At 38.2% G+C, this 25,436-nt stretch overlaps 2 protein-coding genes across 4 annotated transcripts in view; one reads left to right on the top strand and one right to left on the bottom strand.

The window, feature by feature from the left end:
- Positions 1 to 17,204, bottom strand: part of rbks (ribokinase) — a 65,961-nt gene extending 48,757 nt beyond the window's left edge. The window contains exons 1-2 of one of the 2 annotated variants that reach the window (XM_030718722.1): positions 17,144 to 17,204; positions 9,606 to 9,667 (exon numbers count right to left, since the gene is read on the bottom strand). In XM_030718722.1, the coding sequence (XP_030574582.1) occupies positions 9,606 to 9,664 (59 nt within the window). In that variant the 5' untranslated portion in view covers positions 9,665 to 9,667; positions 17,144 to 17,204. The remainder of the gene's footprint in view (positions 1 to 9,605; positions 9,668 to 17,143) is intronic. The other variant, XM_030718723.1, reaches the window with a different exon arrangement.
- A 210-nt stretch (positions 17,205 to 17,414) lies between these two features.
- Positions 17,415 to 25,436, top strand: part of babam2 (BRISC and BRCA1 A complex member 2) — a 122,440-nt gene continuing 114,418 nt past the window's right edge. The window contains exons 1-3 of one of the 2 annotated variants that reach the window (XM_030718863.1): positions 17,415 to 17,528; positions 20,398 to 20,553; positions 22,074 to 22,150. In XM_030718863.1, coding sequence (XP_030574723.1) covers positions 20,417 to 20,553; positions 22,074 to 22,150 — 214 coding nt within the window. In that variant the 5' untranslated portion in view covers positions 17,415 to 17,528; positions 20,398 to 20,416. Of the gene's footprint in view, positions 17,529 to 18,049; positions 18,095 to 20,397; positions 20,554 to 22,073; positions 22,151 to 25,436 lie in introns of those variants that run through there. The other variant, XM_030718862.1, reaches the window with a different exon arrangement.

Here is a 25,436-nt window from a genome sequence, read left to right as displayed (position 1 = left end):
GCTGAACATTTTCTGGCAGCATTTTGACTTTATTCCTGATCTTTCCCCTGCCTGGTGATACTAAAAGTTCAACTTTATTCTCTTAACACACTTTTCTTTAGTATTACATAACATCTAGTTTTCTACTGCGTTCATTAAGCTATTTTTATTCATCTGTATTTGGTTTTAAGTTATGTTATGTACTTTTTTTATTTTAAGAAGCCATTTTATTGTTCAATATTTTAGGACATTTAATTTAAATTCCTACTATGAAGAAAGCCACAGAGCTACAGCATTACACATCTAGTTTTCTACTGCATTTAGTAAGCAGTTTTTATTCTATTTTACAATTCACAATTCACTTCAGTATTTTTACTTCATGAAGTTTTTTTTTGGGGGGGGGGGGGGGGGGGGGGGTCATACTGTATTTTATAGTGCTATTCTACTTTTATTACCCTACTTTTTTTATTGGTTATGTTTTTGGATTTTTTTTTTTTGATGCTGTAAACATGGAATTTCCCACCTTTGAGATAAAGCATATCTAATCATATCTTAGAAACTGATTCATGGATCGTCAAAACTCTTTTCTCAGAAAGATTTTAGCAGTTATCTGTCTGAATGTTGCAGCTGTAGTAGTTAAATAAAATTAATTAAAAAAAAACTGTTATAGAAATAAATAATGTGCAGCAGATTTACTGTTTTATTTTAAATTTGTCTTTTTAAATTAAGTGCAGTTTTACAAATTTTTTTGTGTTGTTTTGGTGTAAATTTAATTTAATTTTAATTCATTTAAATTTATTTGACAGTGGCAAAGAAATAAATTCAGAACATATTTTATAATAAAAATAGGACACATGAGCCCCTGTAAAAACACTACATGTGTTTTGACAGGAAGAGTCATGGTGTGTGGTGTATTTTGATTTGAGCTGTGAAAATTTGACTTCTGTATCCACAAAAAAGTAGTGGAAGCTCCTTTCCTGCCTAGAATTGATTTTGGTGAATTCAGTCTTGATTCAGTCCACTGTGCATCCTGATTTTTTATTAAAAATACAAAGTCTCTTACTGGGTCAAGCATTACTGACCACTCACAGGAAACAGCACTGGTACATTTATATCTGCATCTGCATCTGCATCTGTATCTTTCTCTGTCTCAGCTCAGGCATATAACAGCTATGTTCCTCCAAACGGCTGCTTTTTAACATGCCAGGTTATGATATATCTGGGAAAACACCATTTTCTTATTACTCACCTTGGACAGCCAATACTTTTTCTAAACTTAAATATGCTTATATGTGTTGCTGAATTTAAAGGCACCATAAGAAATGTGCTCAAGAGGATGTATTGTGTATTTTTTCTTATGAGGCCACAAGTGTTTTCTGTTGCAAATTTTTGCAAATGTTGTATTTCTTGCATTGTACACTGCATTAGTTGCATTTTTCATATGTTTTGCATTTGTATGGCTGCTTCCTTGGCCTGGTCTCCTTTAGGAAAGAGATTTGATCTCAGTGAGGCTAAAATGGGGTAAATAAAATAAAAAATAATAAAAATAGCTCAGTGAGCTGTAGGGGGCACTGTATGGCTTTGACAGTGGGTTAAAACCTGAACAGCTCTGCACCTCCTCTCTGTGCGCTGCAGATTACAGACAATTAAACACAACCTTTTACTGCCTAACAACATGCACAGCCTGATGGATACATTTGAAGCCAAACACTGCAGAAATCTGCCTTACATTTGGGTGTTTATATGGCAGAAGAAAAAGGAGAAAGAGTGTGTGTGTGTGTGTGTGTGTGTGTGTGTGTGTGTGTGTGTGTGTGTGTGTGTGTGTGTGTGTGTGTGTGTGTGTGTGTGTGTGTGTGTGTGTGTGTGTGTATGTGTGCCTCTGCTGTCTGTCAGTCAATTGTACTGCCACCCAAACATTGGCTGTTCAAGACAACTGGATTTCTAACTTCAAAGTCATGCATATCACTTTGAAGGGCTGCAAATTTATTCCCCTATCCACATTCTGACCTCCATCCAAAAAAAAAAGCCCCAACACACACACACACACACACACACCAAAAACAGGCCATTTTCCATTAGCTTATTAGAGCCTTAATTGACATCTGCTGCCCTTCAAAGCAAAGAGTCACTGCTTGAATTGCTAATGAGCAACAAAATAAGTGCCCCTCCTTTCCCAAAAAAAACTTGGAGGAGGAGAAGGCATGTGTTTCTGATAAGTGTGGACAGTCAAGCGACAACTTTTGTGCAAAGCTGCTATGAAACTTTTTCTGCAGCTCATATTTTGTTTGTTGTTTATTCGGAGCTTCCCTTGCTGGCAATCAGTTGACAGTCATGACAGTTATTGCTCCCCTCACCTGTCAGTCATATATGTTTTTCACATAAAAATATAAAAGAAGCAGCATGACACAAACTGTTGCGCGACCTCCACACTACTTCACGCTGAGAGGAAGACGTTTAGTTGGCTGGAGCCCACGGAGACTTTTGCCATCACAGCTGATTTATGTGTCTTTTGAGATTGTGTCATTTGCTTGCAAAGGTTCTGGTAAAGGAGGATGACAAATTGTTTTCAACTAACCCATTGTGCTGCAGATGATGACTAATGATTGTGGGAATGGATCCTACTTGGCTCAACAAATTTCACCACGTACAAGGATGATGCAACACTGACATTTTAGTAAGGAGGAATTATACCAGATCATTTGACTTGGATTTACCATCAGATGGTCACACCTTTTAGATCAGTGGACCTACTCTGCTTTTCTTTATTGTGTATATTTATATGTGATGAATACTCCTATTAAACATGACCACAGTTTAAAACATTGACGTCAGTGCAAAAGTAAACTCAGGATTCAGACTGCTCTAAAAGCTTTCTTCTGTTTGTAAGGTGAAGCCAGTCAGAAGAAGGCATGAAGGGCATTTCCTTCCTGTTTGGGTTTGTGGGAAACTCTCCTAATTTGGTTGACCGTCTAGTTTTGTAATGCATAATTTAGCTTAATACGTGCATCCAAGATTTTTGTCTGTTTCTCTATGATTCGAGTTGTATGAAACTCATCCAACATACACAATCTATACACTACATACATTTCAACCCATCTATCAGAGCAACCCAGCAACTCACAGCCCAATTCAAGGGGTCTGCGCACAGCTAAGCTGTGCGTGCAGGCCTATACTACACAGCAGGATTTGGGCTCATCCAGGGAACTTCAGGGTTAACCCTGAGTTTTCAATGTTATGCACGTGGTTCATATCGCCATGGTAACTTACGCAGCAGACCTAACCTGCTCAAGAGCAGATTGTGTTCAAGGTAACAGATCGACAAGCATGAAATCACTGCCTACTGAATAATTCAGATCTCTGCAAAATAGTGTCACCACTCCTGGAAGATCCCTCAGACCTCAGTGTGTGGATTTTAAGAGGGTCTAAAATTTTTTGCCTTTCCCTAAAGAGCATCAGTAAGAAATATAGATTCACAACTTCATTTCTGCTACTGTCCTATAGGCACTAATATATTATAGTAAAACAGGGCACTTATTTGTATTTGCTAGTCTCAAATCAACACTGATTTAATGGGATAACAATTGTAATCTGTCAGATTATCCCTCTGAGAGTTGTGATACTGAGAAGTCTGCTAAGTAACAAAGTCAACAACTTGTTTTTTGGCCTCAAATAAACTTCAAGTGCTCACACATTCATACGGCATTTTCTATTACCATACTCTTCCTCACACACTCACACTCAGCTGCTTTGTCTGCAGCAGCTTTGTTGCTTTCAGTTTATATTATGTTTAACCTCGTCATATTTTTCTAATATTTTAGTTCTGTCTTCCTTTGTAAAATCAGAGGCTCATCCAGACACATCCATGTTACTGATTGCTGCCAATGCTACCTCATGCTCAGAGGTAAACTCTAGGTTGACTTATTATTAGGTGAAATCCAGCTTTGTGTGACCATTTAGTCTCATTGCTGATGTTAGGGTAAGTGACGCTGGTTAAGAAAAAGATGTCCTGGGTATGCTGAACTTGCTTCATAGTACAAGGCCCAGTTAGATACTTTCCATCCTAGCTGTTCTTGTTGCTGCACTACTTCAGCGTTCTTTACTGCAAATACAAAGTAAAGAACACAACTTTAAAGCTCACCAAAATAAATAATGAGGAGTCAAAGAATTAACGTGCAACTCTTTGGCTGTGTCAGAGAGTTTGGTAAAGCTGAAAAGACATTCACCAATTAGGAATCATTGTAAAAGCACAAATGACACATCTTTCCACACGTGAGCTCATTTAAATTAGATGTTGCAACCAAATTTTCATCAGAAAAACGAGCTGTCCTCTGAGCTGAAGCTGAGCTACAAAAACATTCAGTTTACACATTGTACTGCATGCATAACACTCTACACTTCACTGGGCTATCACTGGTTATACTGCAGAACTTAGTTTTGGAGAAGAAAGGTTTTTGGATTTTCTGAGGCAACACCAAGGCCTGGTGTACAATAATTAAGGATTATTTTGAATTGTTAAGTTGTAATATCTAAGACTAATATTCTGTCTTTTTATGCACCAACTGACAGACTATTCATGAAGCTGCCTTACAATTTTAACATTTAATTGAACAGAATAAAATAATCTACTTTCAAACTATGTTCAGAGGAAAAAATTAGAGTGATAAAGTGTGACCTCAGAGCAAAAGGCAGGAGTCAGAACAAATATTAAGAAAAGATGTAAATCTGTTAAACTTGTGGAACAGTTGTGACGAGGAATTCAGCAATCAGAGGAATTGAGGCTGTCTAGTTCACTGTATAAATTCAAAAAAAATTTAAAACTCAAGCGGTAAACCAAACTGAGGTCTATTTATTTAATATTTATTTAATTCTTAATTTATTATTTTCTCTGGTCTTTGTTTTGGAGAGGTGTAGTTATAAATATGTTGGGAAAGGGGTAGGTGTAAAGTTTCAGCCTACACCTTTTTGCTCAATAACTGAAATTATTTCCATTGAATTCACTTCTTTGTTGTCTATTGATTATTATTATTTGCTGAAAAAAAAAACTGGTGTTTTTTTTTTTTTTTTAAATGCCATCAAAGCTGATGGCGGCATTCTCAAGTTCAATATGAACATGTGTTGTGATCTACCAGACAGATTAGAACCTGGAGCCTGCCTTCTATTACTGCCTAATGCCCTGAAAGTCGTTGAGCCAAACACACTCAGACTGCTGATGTTCCCTGTAACACTCGGGGCTTTTAGGACGAATACTGAAAATGCAGCAGCATTGTCTAACTTTAGAACACTTCCTCTATTCCTGTGTAGGCAGGACTCTGCAGACCATTTCAGGCTGATGGAAAACACCCCTCAGCCCTTCTGCCATATTTTCCACCAGGCATGCATATCAAAATAAAATCCCTGGAGGAAAAGGGTGGCTGCCGTGGTTAATAATAATAAAGGGAAACAAGCAAAGACAATTGACTGTTTGCTGAGGTGCATCCTCTGAGTTACTGTTGCTATGCCCGAGCCTTTATAGCCATTATAGTGGCACTGATAATGGTGGCAGACTTACAGATTTACAGCTTCAAAAGTAACTTCTGTAAACAGTTATCTGCATCTGTATATGTACAATCTGTAGGAAAGAGACAAGAGCTTGGTACTACAGTATAAGCTTTCTGGATTCCATTTGTTGACTGAGTAGCATTGAACAATAATGTTTGAACAGGCTTTGGCTGCAGGCAGGTAAACAGTGGAAAACAGGAATGTGATGGATAAAATGCAATCTTGAAATCTTTAGCTATGATCTGATGACACTTCAGGTTTTTTTTTAGAATTTATCTGCATTCACAATCAGATTGCAAGAAAGAGTGGCACGTAGAACAGGAAGTCTGGATCTTGGCCTTTTATATTAGCTGGTTACTGTGACCCTCAAAATATTAGCTGTTACCCTCAGAAGTTATGCTTGTTATGCATTTGTTAAGTCAGCATGAAGTGCGCTTGGAGGGCTTCGTGCAGCTGGTACGCCAACATCTGCACGAAGCCCGCACTCATGGTCTGAAGTTGAAATTTATATCATCAGAACCCAAGCAAACTCACGGCCATGGAAACAAAAGCACACCTCAACACACCATCCTTAAGTCTGAACACTGATATTACTGTTTATTTGATCTGTTGCTCATGTTTAATATGAGCATCCACAGTATATACAAAATATGGCAGAAAATGAGGAAAAGCAGAATATTTCCCCTTTAAGATTAAGCAATGTCTGCTTGTGTCCTCTTAGTTGAACCAATGAATGACTCGCTCATGATGGGGGAGGTAGTATGAAGTATTCATAAGTACTTCACTGAAAAAGGGTAAATTAGATTTAAGAAATCAACATAATTTAGAGTAACAGAAACACTTCCTTTAATCCTTCAATCCCTAAATCATCTTCATTTTGGACTGTTCAAATCAAAAATTGGTAAATGAAAGGCATATAAATAGTCCTACAGTCGCACCAGAGAAAACAGTGGTTGCAGACTGCAGTATGAAATGGTTGCTTTGAAGACGGGGACAAAGTCCGCAGCCGCTCACAGTCAGTTGCTATCATTTAGCCACTGAATGGGGTCAAGTTGGCAATTATGTGCAATCTGACTGCAATAATATGGCGATTATCTGTGATAAATGAGCAAAAAAATTGCAAATCTTTTGCTGTCTACTTACACAGAAATCCACATTAACTACTTATGTTCGGAGTCCAGCCAGAGGTCCAGCCTCATAGATTTGAAACAGAAATTCAGAAACTCCTCTGCAAATACTGGCAAACAGTTCAAGTTGAGTCCCACATTGCAAAGGGACACCTGGTTGACAAGTTGCGCTCATTAACCAAGATTGATTGCAGACTCATATTAAATGCATGTTGGTAATCTGTCTGTATTCATAAATTTGACAGAAGTTATCTGCAAGCCTTTGGCAATCTCTCTGAGAGCAACTGCAGTCAGTCTGAATTGGGCTACGATTTTTTTGGAGATCGATTAGCTCCCACCTGCACATTCACCTTGCAATCGAAATTGGTTGCCCATACGTTGGGGGTGTTGAATGCTCAGCCTCTGGTTGACAAGGTGGTCACTGCAACTACTTGTAATCAGTGGCAAAGAGCTAAAAAAAAAAAAAAAAAATCCAATGCAGTCACAGAGCTACCACCAATTTTTCCTAGACACAAGACGGTTACCGTCCTATTTAGACTGAACCATAGAATAGAACTGCGACTGATGTAAATTGAGTTTTGCATCCTTAAATGTATTACTCCGATAGTGGCAAACTTACACTGGCTTGATTTAAATTCTGTATGAAATTTTAAATTAAAACAATAACTAGCCTATCTAAAGTACATCAAAGACTCATTAACCCCCTTGTGTGACTGGACATTCTTATACTGGTGAATGGAGCTCTGCTGGTGTCATAGCGTGCAGTGTGACAAGCAGAGATGGACCCAATAGCAAGACTCCATGGACAGACGTAACTTGTTGGAGCCATTTGTGAGTTATCTTTACTTTTTGTATTAAAACGTTGAGTTTATTTTTTGCTAATAAGTTTATAGTTTATTTTTCTTTTGGTAAATTTGAGTTCACTTTTTTGGGTTTATGGCTGAGCAACTTTGCACTTAATCTACATAAGTAGGTCAAGTGGGAGGGGCCAGCAGGCACCTGGTCATATGGTTTTTTTTACCAGGTGACAAGGCTGCAGACTAAAGGTCTATGTCTGTAAGTTTGCTGCACTGTGGAAAATAAACCAACCCAAACGCACTTTTAGTATGGACTTTGTGTTATTTTTGAGATTTTTAACCTGCGTAAGATCCAGTCCTGAGGTGCCTCAGTGGCCATTTGATTTGTTGGTTTTTGGTGAGGACAAATAGCCACTACATAACTTAAAAAGTATTTATTGAGTCACAAAACAAAACATAAAAAAATCCTCTTGGGAGTCAGGCAAAGATCATTACCCAAAACAAGATGAGGCAAGACAGGAACATATGAGCACTCCACCATGAGAACATCAACGACGCAACAACAAGCAGAGGAAACACAGGACTTAAATACAGGAGGGTTGATGAGGGAAGAGGAAACAGCTGGGCACACAGGTGAACCAAATAACCAAACCAAATGAGTGAGGGGAAGAAAAACAGAACCTAACACACAAGGACCAGAAGACTATCACAATAAAACAGAAAAAGAAACCCAGACAAAAATGCAGACTTGACATAAGAATCCAAGACACAGCCTAAACACTAGGCAACACTGGGAAACCAGAAATTAAAACAACCATGAACAGAAAGAAAAGAAACTCAAAGGAAAACGTGATTCAAAAAAACAAATCATAAACCAAAATGCTGCGTCAAAGGACCCAGGACCATGACAGCTGGTTATTTTGAGGTCTCAGAACTTTGACATTAGACCTTTCAAACTGTGAAACAGTCTGCCCACTTATTTATTGCCTTTTAAATCTCTACATAAAAGGCTCTGAATGTTTGATATATGGTCGTGTTTTTCTGTCTCATTTCTGAAAATATCTGATTTCTTTGTTCTTTTTAAAACAGTTTTTACTTTTTTTTTGGGATGTATGTAATATATTTCAGCACTTTGAAACATTGTTAAAAAGGTTCTATATAAAAAAAAAAGTTAATTATAATGTTAATTATGATTAAGCTTTTAATCTATTTTTAATCTATTCAAGCTCGACTGCCCGGCCTGGTGGTGGTAACATCATTTTCTAAGGCTGCTGCCAGTGGAAATAGACAAAGTGGATGGAATAATGAAGGAGGAACTACCTCCAAAATCTTCAACTTCACCTCAAGTCAACAGCAACGGGTCATACTTGGACACTATTAAGTGTTCCAACAGGACAATGATCCCAAACACACACCAAAACTGGTTCTGGAATGGATAAAGAAGGCTACCATTAAGCTGCTGTAATGGCCTTCCCAAAGCCCTGAGTTCAACCCTGCTGAAAATATATGGACTACACTTAAAAGTCAGGTCTGTGCCAGGAAACCAACCAATTTAAATGAACTCTACCAATTCAGCCAGGAAGAGTGGTCAAATTATGGCAGACACTTATTGATGGGTACCAAAAGTGTCTGGTCAAGATACAACTTGCTAAGTGACATTTAACCTAATATTATTGGAGGTGTATATATATACAGGGGTTAAGGTTAGGGTTAGGGTTTGACCCTGTGTGAATCAGAGAAAATCCAAAAGTAATTCAAACATGTGCACTTTGTTTTCATTTTTTAAGTCATTAAAGATGTATGCTGTACGAAAAAGAGCCAGTTCAAAGAAATAATTAAAAGCCCTAAATTTCCATGATATCCGTGCCCATGATTAGCATGCAATCTTCTGACCACAACTGTAACTACTGAGCAATATCACACGGGGTCCTGACACAAATTTGACAAACTCTGATGTACATATTTGAAATAAGTTTCCTAACATGTCAATGCACTGCTTCCTGTTGAGTCCACCTGAGGAAGCAGAGGTGTTTCCTGTACCCAGATTTAGCCTTCTCATAAAATTTAAGGCTGATCTATCATCATCATCAGTGAAGCAGCTTATTTTACATGCTATTATCAATTTAGCAGACTTAAACTTAAATAAGGGGCTAAAATTACTCACCTCACCAAGTCAGTCATACAGGAGCCAACCACCACGACATCAAAAGACTTTTCAGTCATGATCTGATGACACACAAACACACACACTTGTTATTACAATGGGAAAAATTCTCCTTTCTTCATCTAAATTAATTGTTCATTGAATTTCACAAAATTCTAAAAAGCCCTTTTTTCAGAAAGGACTTTAGGTACAGCACGGCGGGGGCATTTCAGGCAAAATATGTAAAATAGTTTCTCAACAGCCTCCAAACAAAAATCACTTGATTTTATTTATCTCCTACATTAGCATGAGCTTGAGTGAAACAAGGAAGAAGGTAAAAATAGAGCATTCATGGCTGGCTGAGTTGGAGAAATTCCAATCTTACTGGGGGTGGGGTGGCAACGGTTTCAATACTACACCACGTGAATGCACTGCAACCCAGCAAAGTCTTTAATTAATTCAATCCTCTGCTTGTATCAGAGCTAATGCTAGTGTGTTAATCTCTTCAAATCTCTTCCTAGGCAGTGGAAGACTTGGAAAGCTTGGCCGCTGGCTGTAGGATGGCTCAATTCTCTCTCCCACATCTTGCAGAATATTGTCTTCCCTCTGTAGGCATGAAAAGCTCCTCTGCAGGAGAATGCTGTGAGAACTGCATTGTCTGACCACTTGAAGTTACAGGGAACCCCCTCAAAATTCTCGCTCGCTAGTTAAACTTGAGCTGAGCTACGATGCAACCACTGACCAAAGTGCTGAATGTGGGAACAAAAACACACCAGAACAATAAATAAAAATAAATAAAAATAAAATCACAACACAAAAGAAAAGCATCAATAAAATACAAGACAATTGAGTGAAACAATATAATAATAAAAAAATAATAAGAATAAAAATGGCCAAAGAAGAGGCCTGTTTAATGTTTAATGGCAACAAATTCCAAAATTTGGGAGCCGCCACAGCAAAAGCCCCGTCCCCCCCCGAGCCTCCGCTGTGTCCCCGGCACATCCAGGAGCAGTTGGTCAGCTGATCTAAGTGATCTGTGTACAAGTGTAGCAGCTCAGAGAGGTAGGGTGGAGCAAGGCCATTTAAGGACTTAAAAACAAATAAAATAATTTTTAAAAATGAACTCTAAAATGGACATGCACCCAGTGTAGTGAGGATAAAACAGGAGTAATGTGCTCTCTCCTACATGTTCCAGTTTAAAGCTGTGCGGCAGCATTTTGTACCAGCTGAAGACAAGACAGGGAGGATTGGCTAACACCAACATACAAAGAACTACAGTAATCCAGCTGAGTTGTGATAAAGGCATGGATCACTCCTTTGAAGTTATCTTTCAACAGAATGTTTTTTTTTTTTTATCTTCGCCAACTGTCTCAGCTGAGAGAAGCTAGATTTCACCACTGCACTGATCTGAGCATCCAACTTAAAAAGCCCAGGTTTGTGACAGTAGGCTTTACATAGAGTGCTAATGGGCCCATGTCCACAGGAGGAGACCCACCAGTGATGCCAGGACCAAAAACAATCACCTCTGTCTTCTTTTCATTGAATTCAGGAAGTTTAGTGCCATTCAAGCTTTTAGTTCCTCAAGACACTTGTATGGAGTAGGCTTCGTTCCATTTTCGGGCGACATAAACCTGAGTATCATCAGCATAATAATGGAAAGCAATTTTATGCTTTCTAAGAATGGATCCGAGGGGCAGCAGATACAGAGAAAATAGCAGAGGTCCAAGTCTCAAGTCCTGTGGCACCCCACACGACAATGGAGCAGTGGAAGATCGAAAATCATTTAGGCTAACACAAAAAGTTCTCTGAGCCAAGGATGATCTAAACCACTCCAGAGCAGTGCCACGAATACCTACACAATGCTTTAAATGAGATATCAAAATATTATGATCCACTGTTTCGAAGGCGGCTGTTAAATCTAAGAGAACTAGAATCACATAAGTCTCCTGAATCTGTAGCCAGAAGGATGTCATTAAAAACCCTCAGCAGCGTAGATTTTGTGATATGAAGAGGCTTGAAACCAGATTGAAAAACCTCAAAAACATAATTTTTTTTTTATCTAGAATGACTTTCAATTGGCTGTAAAAAATTTTCTCCAACATATTTGAAAGAAAGGGGAGCTTCTGTGTTGGCTTCAGTTTTCAGCCATGGAGGATGATGCTTTGTGTTTTGCTGGTAATTTTCCATTTTTGTGGTAGTTTATATTTAAAAAAAAATTAATCTTCCTAAAGTTGTAATCTAGATGATTAAAGGTAAGGTATTGCACTCTTGTCAGTGTGTTGGGCTGCATAAGTCTGCACTTTGAGATCTCTGTTTTTAGATCAAGCTGCAAACAAAACCCCCAAAGAAAATCCTTCTGGACCCATTTCAATATCTCTTGTGAGACTACATTTTTGCCAATATCTGGCTTAACTGGAAAATAATTGTTATTACAATCATATGACCATTTATGCATAACAAATCCTCAGATAAGTTCAGATAATGCCCATTATCTCCAACCCTACCCCCACACAAGCACTAACAGTGTTTATTTTATTTTAATTCCCAGTGTCATAAGCTCTAAAGTAAAACCAACTTCCAGCTGACAGTTGAACTAGAAATGAATTTCACCAGAATACATTAACGCAACATATTTTACTTTGGCTGTTTTTCCTGGATGCTTTCAGACTGACTGTGAATCACTCCCAAGAAGGTGGAAATTCCCAGCAGTGAATCAGCCAAACTGCCCTCATACGGTCTCTCTCAGTGCACTGATATAATTTCTATGCCTTTGTGCTCACCTTGTATTTTTATTTTGCAAGCTCGGGCTGTTCTGTTTGCACAAGAAAGGACACATTTTAGGTCTTTCACATGTTCACCCCATGCTAAATACATTCTCAGAAACAAAAGTCTTTTATTGCGCCTTTAGTGTTGCAATGGCTTGTCGCTAAAGATAAAATAAAGGGCAGTACCCTTGACGAGAGGTACTTATTTGTACCTTTGTGGTTTGTACCTTACAGACTTCAGTCTTGAACCTCAGTAGTAAAATTTCTAGGATTTTTTTGTGAGGCTTCTCTAAAATATAATGATTAATGACTCTGAATCCTGCTCATTTCTGTTTTATTTAGCTAGCAGTAGTATCAGCTTGGTCTTAAAGTGGCTGTTGGAGCTTGGTGACATATTTAAAAGTCATGCATGGATCAGCACACATTTGGAATAGGACCAGGATGATGCCCCATGTCATCTCTACTGTCACAGGAGTGCACAGTGAAAATTTATTACTTATTTTATTGCTGTTTACACAACATGCAACATTAATGATTTCTTTGAAATGTTCTTTTTCCAGGGTAGAATGATTGTACAGCATACATCTTTAACCCTTTATGACCTGTAATAGAAAAAGTCCGCCAGACCATATCTTTACATTTATACATGCTGTAGTACATCTTGTGGAATATTTCAACTCACTATACATCAGTAGAATCTTCAGAACCCTAATTATAATAATATGTATGAAGGAAATCCATAGTAACTACAGAAAGTAGCTAAAAAGTGCACTAACTCACAAAGAAATTGAAAACCGTTTTTTGTTATCTACATACTAGGCTAGATACAGAAATGCCATAGCTGTACATGCTAATGAACACGGTAAAGCATATGGAGTACGTTTTTTTGTTAGTGCTTTTTACGCGATTTCTGCGAACCATTAGAGGAAGGATACAGCACTCTGGGACACAATGAATGGATGACATATAAGTGTAAATCATCTGGTTTTATATGCAAAAAGAATGATTGCACTATTGTATGTGGTTGCAATTCTACCGGCATTTAAAAGCAGTTACACAACTGGGAGCCCAAGCACTCCGTTCGGTCTTTAAAACAAACAATTGGGTGCACAAAATTTCATTTATTCTGGATTTTCTCTCATCCACACAGGGTCAAAAGTATAGATACTTATATACATTCATGAAGTCTTTTAATAAGTGTTGCTGAAGTTTCTACGATGTCTTTTAACTTCACAAGGCCAAGGCCTATTAACTTCTTCTTAGTGATCATAATTGATAACAACTATATATAAATATATATATTCCCACTAATATTTGGTTAAATGTCCCTTAGCAAGTTGCCCCTTGACCATATGGTAGCCATCTACAAACTTCTGGCATAATTCTGGCTGGATATTTGACCACTCCTCTTGGGAGAATTGGTAGAGTTTATTTAAAGTGGCTGGTTTCCTGCCATTGGCCCGGCCTTTAAGCGTACTCCACAGATTTTCAACAGGGTTGAGGTCAGGGCTTTGGGAAGCCATTCCAGAAGCTTAATGTTGGCCTGCTTTTTCCATTCCAAAACCAGTTTTGATGTATGTTTAGGATCTTTGTCCTGTTGGAACACTTAATAGTGTCCAAGTATGACCCGTTGCTGTTGACTTGAGGTGAAGTTGAAGACTTTGGAGGTAGTCCTCCTCCTTCATTATTCCATCCACTTGTGCAATGTTCCAGTACCACTGGCAGCAAACCAGCCCCAGATCATGATGCTACTACCACCATGCTTGACAGCTGGTACAAGTTTGAAAGCCTCAATTTTTGTCTCATCTGACCATCAAACCTTTCTCCAGAAAACATTTGGCTCATCCATGTGGGCAGCTGCAAATTTCAATTGAGCTTGAATTTGTTCATTTTGGAGCAGGGGCTTCTTTCTCGATCAGCACCCTCTAAGGCAATGTAAAACTTACATCACTGTAGACCAGGGGTGTCAAACTCAATCATAGGACGGGCCAAAATTGAAGACACAGTCTGAGCCGTGGGCCGAACAGGATTAAAAATAATAATTTTAATCAGCAATATGAATTTGAATGGCCAGAATACAGCAACATTTTCCTAAACACATTAAATAAAATATAAAATTATATTTTTCTTCAAAAATAACATCAGGGAAAAATGAAAATATTTCAAGCTGATGAAAATTTGCTAATTTTTCAGGTAAAAACTGCGATGTGAATTTTTGTGAATTTCACAGTCGGGAAAACGCTGCATAAACTGCGCAGTGTGTCCAGCTTATCAGCAAAAAGCAAAGCCGCAAATACAGCGGTGGAGACCTGGTCGGATTTTTTTTGGGGGGGACAATCACACGTGTGATTGTGATTGACATGCGGTCCTGTCCCGGAAGCTGCAGGGACGCATTAAGATGCTTCATTATGTCGCAGATAAAGGCCGACTCACACAGCCACCTTTCATTCTGGAGCCCTGCTGAGTCTTCTTTTCTTTTCATGAATTTGACAGATTTTTTGTCTTTGTCAAGCAAAAAGACACATAGAACCTTCAGCAGCACTTATTAAAAGATATAAATGAGTGTATGTACATATTTGAGCCTGTATGTATGTATACTTTTGACCCAGTGTGGGTTTGAGAAAATCCAAAATAAAATCAAGCTTGCGCACCCAGCACTTGTTTTTTAAAGTCATTAAAAATGTATGCTGTATAATCATTCCACTCTGGAAAAAGAACAGTTCAAAGAAATCATTAAAAGCCCCAAATTGCCATGATATTCATGCCCATGATGAGTATAAATTCTGACCACAACTATATATGAAGATAATTCACAGAGATATCAGTAGTCTGATATTATTATCCAATATTAGCCTTTCACAGATATAGCAGTATTGCAGTGGACGTTGTCTGATATGTAACAAAATAAAAAATTTTCTTTAAAAAGCATAATTCAGAGTAGGTTTGCTGGTTTGTCCAGCAGACCAACTCTGAATCACAGTCTGCAATACATTCAGCAGTATTCTGCAGCACACGTAGAAGAGCATCAGCACAATGGTGTTTCTAGTTGGTGAAACACAGTGCTGGAAAGTTCTTAAATGGCACAACTGTTTTTCATATTCAACATAACTCTAAAGCTCCCCCCAGCAGGATAATATGCCTGACTGTACTTAGTACTGATCCAATATTTGGATCACATATCAGTGACAATAAGCTGGTCTATGGCTGATCCATTTAATTCAGTTTTATGTTGTTCTGTGCTTAATTCACCATATGACAGCAGCAGTGCACTGGTAGCTGGCGGGAAAGCTCACATAGCATGGAAAAAGCTGACAACAAAGCCCCAGCAGCTTGGAAGCATTTCACTATAGCTACACCAGCCCCTTTTATTTGCATCTTTGCAAAAGCTTTTAGTTTAACCATACACTGTAGTCAAGACAGTAGAAATAACTGGAAGGTTTTTGTGCTGGTGTAATTTATTATACTTTGATGTATTTAGTTCTTCCATTTTATATTATAAAGTCAGGAAATCAGTGTTTACTTACATGAAAAAGAATGACTCCCAGCATCAGTCACAGTTAGGATTATTCAGTGGTTTCACCCCCTAGTACATCTCTGACTTGCACAGGGTCTATAACCCGATTAGACCTCTCGGGTCATCAGATGCAGATCTTTTCACTGTTCCCGGAATCAGATCTAAGTGTGCTGAGGGTGCTTTGTGGCCTGTTGTTTGGAACAAGCTGCCTGCTGAATTAAAGTCAATTACAACTGTGTCTACATTCAAAAACAAACTTAAAACCTGTATATTCTCACAGGCTTAAGGTACTAAATAACTGTGTGTGTGTGTGTGTGTGTGTATATACACACACGTGTTAATTTGTATTTTATTTCATTGTAAAGTTTTGTTTTGTTTTTATTGCCTTAAGAAATCGCAGACCTACATAATTTTTATGTTTTCATCTTTTACAATAAGCACGTTGAGTTTATGTGTAAAGAAATGTGCTATATAAATAAAACTGACATTGACACTAACGATATTAATTTGACACTGGTATCGGTACCTTAGGCCAAGGTATCTGTATCAAACTGGAACTCAGAAAACCTGGATCCATGCATCCCTAACAACACTCCAAAACCTGCTCAGGAACTGCTGGAGGAACACAAAAAATAACTCAACAGCTTGACAAGATCTGTGGCCCATGATCCTGAGTGGATCAGGCATCCATGGAGCCCCCAGCATGAAACCCTTATGATCCATTCCCAACTGTCAGTCCCAAAAACTGTTTGACACCTCCACTGGTCCCTTATTCAGGCCTTGGTGATGATGGTGGTGGTGGTGATGGGATAGGAGGACATAGTGGCCTTAATGTTGTGACTGATGAGTGTACATCACAAATATTGGCTGAAAACTAGTATCAGCTTCAAGGATCCTGTATCGTTCAAGCTCAGGAAAATACTTAGAAAAGCCATGACAGTCCTGAAGTCAACTTTTATCTTTTTTAAAGCTTAATAACAGAAAATTACAGCTTCAAACATTTATTTTATACTAGTTTACTCACGTATTATAAATAAACGTATTTTTTTTACTTGTTAAATGTACTTCGTAGTCTTATAATTTAGCATACTGTAACGTCGTGTACAAGCCCATACGATGCACCTTGTTGGCCAACTGTAAACTATTACTGTATATGTCACTACATGTGAAGCCAAATACTCTGACCCTCAAGTACTTAGGAATGAAACGGTCAATAAACTAAAAGGCAATATGACCCAGATTAATTAGACCATCTCCAAAGTTAAAGTGTGTTAAATTACCTTGAATTCAAATATCTTCCTGCGGACTGTGCAACTCAACACCCACTACTTCAAATGCACGGTCAAAGTGCACGGTGACAACTGCCTGGCGCTATCACTATTGCCACATCGGCCATTGTCATTTTATCAAAGTATAAACCTTTATGTTTGCTCGAAAGTGCTTAAGTATAATAATGGCAAACAATAACACGTCATGAGTAATGTACCACGAAGAAATGCGACTCCTGCAAAGGAAAAAAGTCAATTTACCAACAGGCATTATCAAGGGGCACCTAACCGTGGGGCTATGACAAGGACCCAAACAACATGTACTGGGGAAGTTAATGATAGTTTGAAGTAAACATTGGACTTTACGCTGAAATTTTCAAACTTCCAGCTCTCTCAGGTACTCACACACCTGCCGCAGGTTGTATTGCAATGCGCAGAAATAGGCAGGGTGATTTTTGAGAACATTAAACATTTGAATCATGTTAATTTGACCCATCAATATGAGCTAAGCTAACAGTGGCTAACGATGCCAAGCCTACTAGCACCTGAACACTGAAGCTGCAATCTGTGGCATAAACACAAATTTATCTGTAAATCATTTATTGTATCTCTAAATTAGAATATTAAGTTGCCACAACATTATATGTTATAGGTGCGTGTTTTGTATGTGTGTTTATAGTGAGGCAGAAAGGTAGCAGTGCCGCACTTAAATCTGCTTCCTCCCTATTTTTTTTTTTTTATCTTAACTCTAAACTTATAAGAAACTCTGAGGCGAATACTTTGTTATTGTGCTTTATTCTTCTCATCCAATCATATTTTTTCAAAATCATGTGGGCAGAAAGTTAAACATTTTAAAACAGAAAAGGGACAAATATTTCCACAACACCAGGAAGTGACAACTGAAAGTGAAGCCCGAGCGATGCTGTATTTTTGGAAGGGTATAGGGAGTGAAAAAAAATCACGGTATGGCAATATTATTGATATACGCATTTAATAATGTAGAATATATTTAAACGGGGAAATTATGCGTTTTTTAAAATTTAGTTGTTAGGAAAATGCATTTTCTTTTGCTTATGCACCTTTACCTAATCATAATTAAAGGTTTGATTTCACAACCGTAGGTAAGACACTGTGTTTATAATGGTTGCCTATAAGCGTTGCTTTTATTTTACAGTTCTGGTTTCCATTAGGTACACATTAGGTCCCAGATAAATTAGAGCTTGTTTGCTTAACCAAAAGCAGCCTGTTGCCACTTTAACTGCAGTCCTGCAGTGTTTTTCACAATTTAGTTCCCATGAAGATAATGAGAGTGAGGAGGATAAATGTAGGACATTTAGGGAATCAGGATATGCAGAGGATTAGTACGGGGGAAGTGAATCCAACTATGAAGAGGATGAAGAGTAGACAGACTTTTGGTCCAGATGACATACCTGTGGCGGTATGGAGATGTTTAGGGGAGAAGGAATAATCTGGAATGTTTGACCAGGTTATTTAACACAATTTTGGACAGTGAGATGATTCCTGAGGAATGGAGAAGTGCACTCCTACAGATTTTCAAGTACAAGGGTAATGTGCAGAGCTGATGAGCCTTACTATCAAGCTATGGGAAAGAGTTGGTGCAGCTAGCTTAAGAGAGGTGATGATCTGTGAGCAGCAGGATGGCTTCAGGCTGAGAAAGAGAACTATAGATAAGATGTTTGCTTTGAGAGTGTTGATGGAGAAGTATAGAGAAGGCCACTGTGTCTTTGTGGATCTAGTATATGATAGGGTGCCAAGAGAGGAATTGGTGCTGCATGAGGAAGTCAGGAGTGGCAGAAAAGTATGGACATATATGAGGACAGCAAGACAGTGGTGAGGTGTGCAGTAGAAGTGACAGATGGGGTGGGATTACATCAGGGATCCACTCTGAGCCCCTTCTTGTTTGCAATGGAGATGGACAGGCTGACAGATGAGGTCAGGCAGGAGTCACCATGTGCTATGATGTATGCAGATGACATCTGTGGTGAGAGTAGGGAGTGGGTGGAGATGAGTGTCAGGTAACAGAGGGATGGCAGCAAGAGTGAAAAGGAAGGTTTACAAAATGTTGACAAAGCCTGCTATGATTTATGGTTTGGAGATGGTGGTACTGACAAAAAGACAGGATGTGGCAGAGTTGAAGATATTTAGAATTTTTCTGGGAGTGACCTGAAAGGACAGGATTAGGAAAGAGTATATCAAAAGAAGACCTCAGGTTGAGCAGTCTGGAGAGAAGCAAGGCTGAGATGATTTAGACATGTGCAGAGAAAGGATATTATATATGGAGATGCCAGGCAGGAGGAAAACAGGAAGACCACAGAGAAGGTTAATGGATGTAGTAAATGAGGACATGTAGAGAGTTGGTATGACACAAGCGGGTGCTTAGGATAGGGTGAGATGGAGGCAGGTGGTCTGCTTTAACAAAAGGAGCAGCCAGAAGAAGAAGACAAATTTCCCATGGAGAGACTACTTGACAAAGCACAGTCGTCTACTTAGCAGTGATGCTACTAGTGTTGAGATTACATAGTTAAGTCAGAGCAGAGGGGAGTTCAGTGAAGCACAGAATAACATAGCCAGGCTTTCTTTGTGTTAGCTGGCTTAACAACACCTAAAACCCCCGGCAGAGATAATGGGAATCAAAAGGTGGTTACGAGTTTTCCTTATTAACTCAGGCTTACTGCTTCAGACCCTGATCAAAGTGAAAATGGTGATAAATATCTGGCAAATTGATGGAAAAAAATTCTAATCTGTGTTGTGTTAGCTACAGTTCTAGCAGTATAAAAAATAAATCGGCAGTAGGTTGAGACCATAGATAGAAAACATTTATTTTCTGCATCATCAACTGAATCCTTGAGCATCCAGCACATTTTGTATTGCTTTAACTTTACTACATGGCTTGTTTTTGGTGTTAATAAGATACAGCACAACAGGTATAAATGTATTCCTTCAGAAGCATGTGATCAGGAAAAGAATCAGTGAAAATGTTGCACTTCCAGCTAATTTTAAATTGAAGCTCTGAACATAACCTGCTCCATATTGGGTTATGTTTTCAACATAAATTACCATGGTGATCTAGCCAGGTTAAAGGAGAGCCACCTCTGTAACAGTGAAAACTTTGACATTTAGCTTGAGAATCTATTATGTTTTGTAAACTAAAAAACAAACAAAAAAATAAAATTCATTCCACACAAAATCCATACTGCTACTAATAGGCAGATATTATTCTGTGAACTGTCATCATGTCTCTACAGACTCCTAACAGTGGGTAAAATGAACAACATGTCCCCTGAAGTTGCGCTGCACCGGATCTCACCTGAGCTGCGTCCCCTGCTGTGCAGTGTGGTGAGGAACGGCCGCGTGGGGCTCGACTCCACAAACTGCCTCCGTGTCACAGACCTCAAAACTGGGTGAGGACTCATTAGAAGCACATGTGAAACAAATGATCCCTTTAAGCACAAAGTTAACTGGCACTAACTGAGAAATATTGTTACATGTACGGTACTGTGCAAAAGTGTTGAGCCACCCCTCATTTCTTTGTATTTTGCTGGGAAAATGGGACACGTGCAGTGATTTATTGAAATGTACATATATACATTCAAATACAGTATATAAGGCAAAAAAAAAAAACAGAGTTTGTACAATGCTAACAAGCTTGAAAATCAATATTTTTCATAATTTTCAAAACAGCCTGAAATCTCTTATAATTTCTTTAAGTAGTCTTCAGAAATAATTCTCCAGGGTTCTTGAAGGATATTGAAAGCTCTTCTTCAGATGTTGGCTGCCCTTTTTTCTTTCTGTTCTGTCAAGATGATCCCACACTGCTTCAATAATGTTGAGGTCAGGGCTCTGGGGAAGCCATCTCACTCATAGTGTTCCATTGTGTGTTTTTCTATCCAGGTATGTTTTACGGCATTGGCAGTGTGTTTGAGATTATTGTGATACTAAATATGAAGCTGCTGCCAATCAGATCCTTTCCAGATGGTATTGCATGGTGGATCAAAATCTGACTGTACTCTTCTGCTGAAATGCAGCCTAAAACCATGACAGAGCCTCCATCGTGTTTTACCAATGGCTGTAGACCAGGGGTGTCAAACGCAAACACAGAACGGGACAAAATTGCAAACACAGTCTAAGTGGTCTTTATTGAACAGTCTCTAAAACTGAAAATATTTTAATCAGCAATATGAATTTGAATTGCTATAATACAGCACCTTTTTCTTCAACACATTAAATGAAATATATTTTTCTTTAAAAATAACATCAGGGAAAATGAGAACATTTCAAGCTGATGAAAATTTGCAAATTTCTTTTTTGATGTGATATCAGAAAAAAAAAGTCCAGAAACAAGAAACAAGCTATTTAGTTTCTCTCGTTTTCCATTTTTTTCTTACTTTCCATGAGCTGACAAATTTCCTCGGGCAGCTCATCGCACATGTGTGACAAGGCACGCCACCAAATTCAGAAGCCGTTTCCTCCAGAAAAGTCCGAAGCTGCCCGTGATTTAAACCTTTGCCTCTTACAAAGTAAACTCTGTGTTACGTGCTTATGACGCGTTCTGTCTTCAGGACAGCGTTTCCTGGTGTATGATGCAGTGATGCACTGTTACCTCACCTGTGCAGGTCTCCCTCTGCATTTTCTCCCACATCCCTCCCACCGTCCACTCTTTTTTTTTTTTAAGGATACACTGCACACTATGCTAGTTTTTGGCATCAAATTGTTGGTGCAAAAATACAGTTTAATCCCTGTGAATCTGTGTTATCTTTGGCATTTTTCATAGATTCATCTAAAGAAATTGGAACAAATTATGTGTTTTCTGCAACAGACTGCAAGTAGTTAATTTTTTGAATAAAAATATTAATTTTTTTAACTAATAAATCACTGCAGCCCTAACTTGACTGTCTGTGTTTTCATCCACCCTCATGTTCAGATGTACATCTCTGACGCCTGGTCCCTGTTGTGATCGCTTCAAACTTCACATCCCTTATGCTGGAGAAACCCTTAAATGTAAGTAGATGAGTCACAGTGGAATTTGGCATGTTCAGATGAGTACTAGAGTTCAGTTTTTGTAGATAAAGAGCTTCTGACACTGAGCTGATTGTTCGTGTTGTTTTGATAAATTAACTTTAGGAAAGCAAATAGTGCTTTGCCTTTTTAAGTCATAAAGCAATAGCTGTAAGATAAGGAACTTGGAATCAGCTGAGGCTCTTCAAAAGCTTAAATTCCAGCTTGATCTTTGGCTTGTATGTAACAGATGAACTAACAGTAAACATTAATTACTGTTTGCTACACATTTTTGTATGATGTCTTTGTATGATGTCAGTTATAGTCTTAACATGCATTCCTTTTCACAAAGCTGCCGTAATGTCAGTCTTGCTTTTTTAGATTTTATGTTATATTATTATTTAGATTTTAGAAGGGACACAGTTTTACTTTCATCCAATAATCTGAGCACAATGACGACAAAGCATTAGTGTTTACGTGCGAAGTTATTATAGTCAACTAAATTAAAATGAACTTTAAATGATTGTGATCATAAAGGGATGACATGGTCATCAACAATAAGCTGTGGAGTTGAAATGATGCTCATTTGGTGCTAAGGGGCCCAAAGCGTCCCAAGAGTACCCCCACACCATTACAGCATCACCACCAGCCCGAATATTGATACATGGCAGGATGGATTCATGTTTTCATGTTTTACACCAAATTCTGACCCTACTATCTGAATGTTGCAGCTGAAATTGAGACTTATCAAACCAGTCAATATTTTTCCAATCTTAGTGAGTCTGTGCGAATTCTGGCCTCAGTTTCCTGTTCTTAGCTAACAGGAGTGGCGCCCAGTGTGGTCCTCTGCTGTTGACCATCTGATTCAAGACTCGAGGTGTTGTACATTCAGTGATGCTCTTCGGCATACCTTGGTTGCAAGGCATTGTTATTTGGGTTACTGCAGCAACAATCATGCCATGCGTTCAGTTGCTGCCATGCGTTCAGTTGCTGCCATGCGACTGGCTGATGAGAAATTTATATTAATGAACAGGTGTACCTAACAAAGTGGCCGGTGAGTGTGTTTAACTTTAGTCTTTGATCATCAGACTTGAGGAGGCATCGGCACGGGTGTTTGAGACCAGGATTTATGAGTCAGCTGCTTTCACAAATGGATGTTTTTACTGTGGTTAAACAATAGGGAGAAAAAATTAAACCAAGAAAAAGAAAAAGTAAAGGCTGTGGTTTGGAGTTCAGGTTGCCGATATCGCAGATGTTCCAGTAATCATCACAATCCTCTCTGCTGAAGTTGCTCACCACAGTAGTGCTCTGTTTCATCAGTAATTAGCATGCAGAGTTTCCCTATTACACTAAACTGTTCAAATAATGTCACTTTGTTGCAGTGACATACAGCTAAGGCTATGGCTAGCTGGCTTGCAATTGAGCTATCCAGAGTGGTAGTAATGTCTAAAGTGAGACTAACAGACCAAATAATAGCCTGCTGTAACTGACAGATAAGCAGAGACTGCCATTCCTATATATAAATCGAGAAGAAGAAACCCAAACTATCGGCATGAGGGAAAAAAAAACATTGGAGTTGCTAAGCTGATGCTAATGGCAAAAGGGCAAGGATATACAAGGAGCTTAGTTAGCAAGAAGCATCGGTTTACCTGAAAAGTCACTGGAAAACCGTCACAGCTGAAACTTTTAAGATGGGGTTTTTTTTTGTGGGCCATCAAAGTGTTAGAACAGTGACTGATTAAGAAACAAAGAAGATCAGTAGATGTAAACTAACAGTTCTGTCTCTCAGTAAACGTAGGAGGGCCTTGAGATGCTCTGATGCTGTCACTTTAATTGCTGCTATTTGTTGATTTTAATTAAGGGCCAGAGCACCTTATTTGATATGCACACAAGTGACAGATTTAGCATCTGTGGATAATGGCTTTAAAAAAAAAACACATTAAAAGCACATAAGCATTGAAAATTAGTTGAATAACATAACAATGTGGTTTGTAAAAACATAAGAATACATTCAAGGACAAATAATAATAATAATCCAGATTATGACAGCATGTACACACTTAGATATGTAAATCATTAGGAATGGAGCAGGATTGGAATGACAGCAAGATTTTTTTTTTTAACTGAAGATAAAAATCTAAATATCTGTCTCCTTGATTACTTAAAGCAAGGAGACACTTAAAAAAAGCTATAGTCATCAATCTCTAGACAAGACATCTGTCTTACATTATGAGATTTGTATCGAGAGATTCAGCCACAGTAGACCTGTACTTTAAAAAGTAATACTCAAAGCCATTACAACAGTGAACTCAGCAGAAAAACAAATTAACAAAGTAGAGCTATTTTGGCCATTTACAAAACTAATCAAGTCACTGAATCCTACATACACCAGTCATTTAGACTTTTAGCACTGTGCAGACTGTATAATTACTACCAGGAAAAAAACATTTCATCAGTCGAGTGGTTGCAGGAGAGGCTATCATTTGGGGACTAATTATAATTATCAGGTCTGTTCCTTGCAATCAAAGTTAAAAACAAAAGAAAAAAATTAAAAAGTGAACACATGAGAGTTCTTTTGTGTACTAAATGGAGTTAGAATTAATAACTGGGTGTGAAATGGGTTGGAAGTTGCATTCATAATGTCTTAAATTCAACAGATTAAAGTCTAATCTTGTTGACTGCACAATTTAGTCCATTTTGACTTGATTTCTTAAACCATTTAAATGTTCTTTATACTCTAAAGCGTTGACATGATTTCAGTTTGTGGGCTACCATCTGTGTTCAGGTTAATAGATTCAGTATCTAGAGTAATTGGCCTGCACTTTGGAAAGATAACATCTTCACTGGAACAGATTTATTAAAAAAAATAATAATAACATGTTTTAATTCAACCATGTTAAGGCCACATCACTGAAAGTGTGAAATTATATCAATATTGTATTCAAAAAATATATTCAGTTTTTCAAAGTAACCAGATCTATGCACAGAGGTTAAATGAAAACTCAGTTTGGATTAAGAGACAGACACCATCTGAACTTTTAACATCAGGCTCCAAACTTTCCCTTTTGATGACGCTTATATTTAGGGATGGATCAGGTGACCCCAAACTATCCCTTAGATCAGGGGTGGGTGAACTTTTTGGCTCTGGAGCCACATTGACTTTTTGAAATTTGACAGACGGGCCGGGCCAGCACCAGATGCATACATATCAAACATAAACATAAAAAAAGGCATTACAGTGTTAATACTTACATTTACTTTTAGTGGGAACAGTGTTGTTTTTGCCAGG

The sequence above is a fragment of the Archocentrus centrarchus genome, chromosome 22 (assembly GCF_007364275.1).
Source record: "Archocentrus centrarchus isolate MPI-CPG fArcCen1 chromosome 22, fArcCen1, whole genome shotgun sequence".
In the NCBI taxonomy this organism is placed as follows: Eukaryota; Metazoa; Chordata; class Actinopteri; order Cichliformes; family Cichlidae; genus Archocentrus; species Archocentrus centrarchus.
This window is presented reverse-complemented; position numbering and strand designations above follow the sequence as displayed.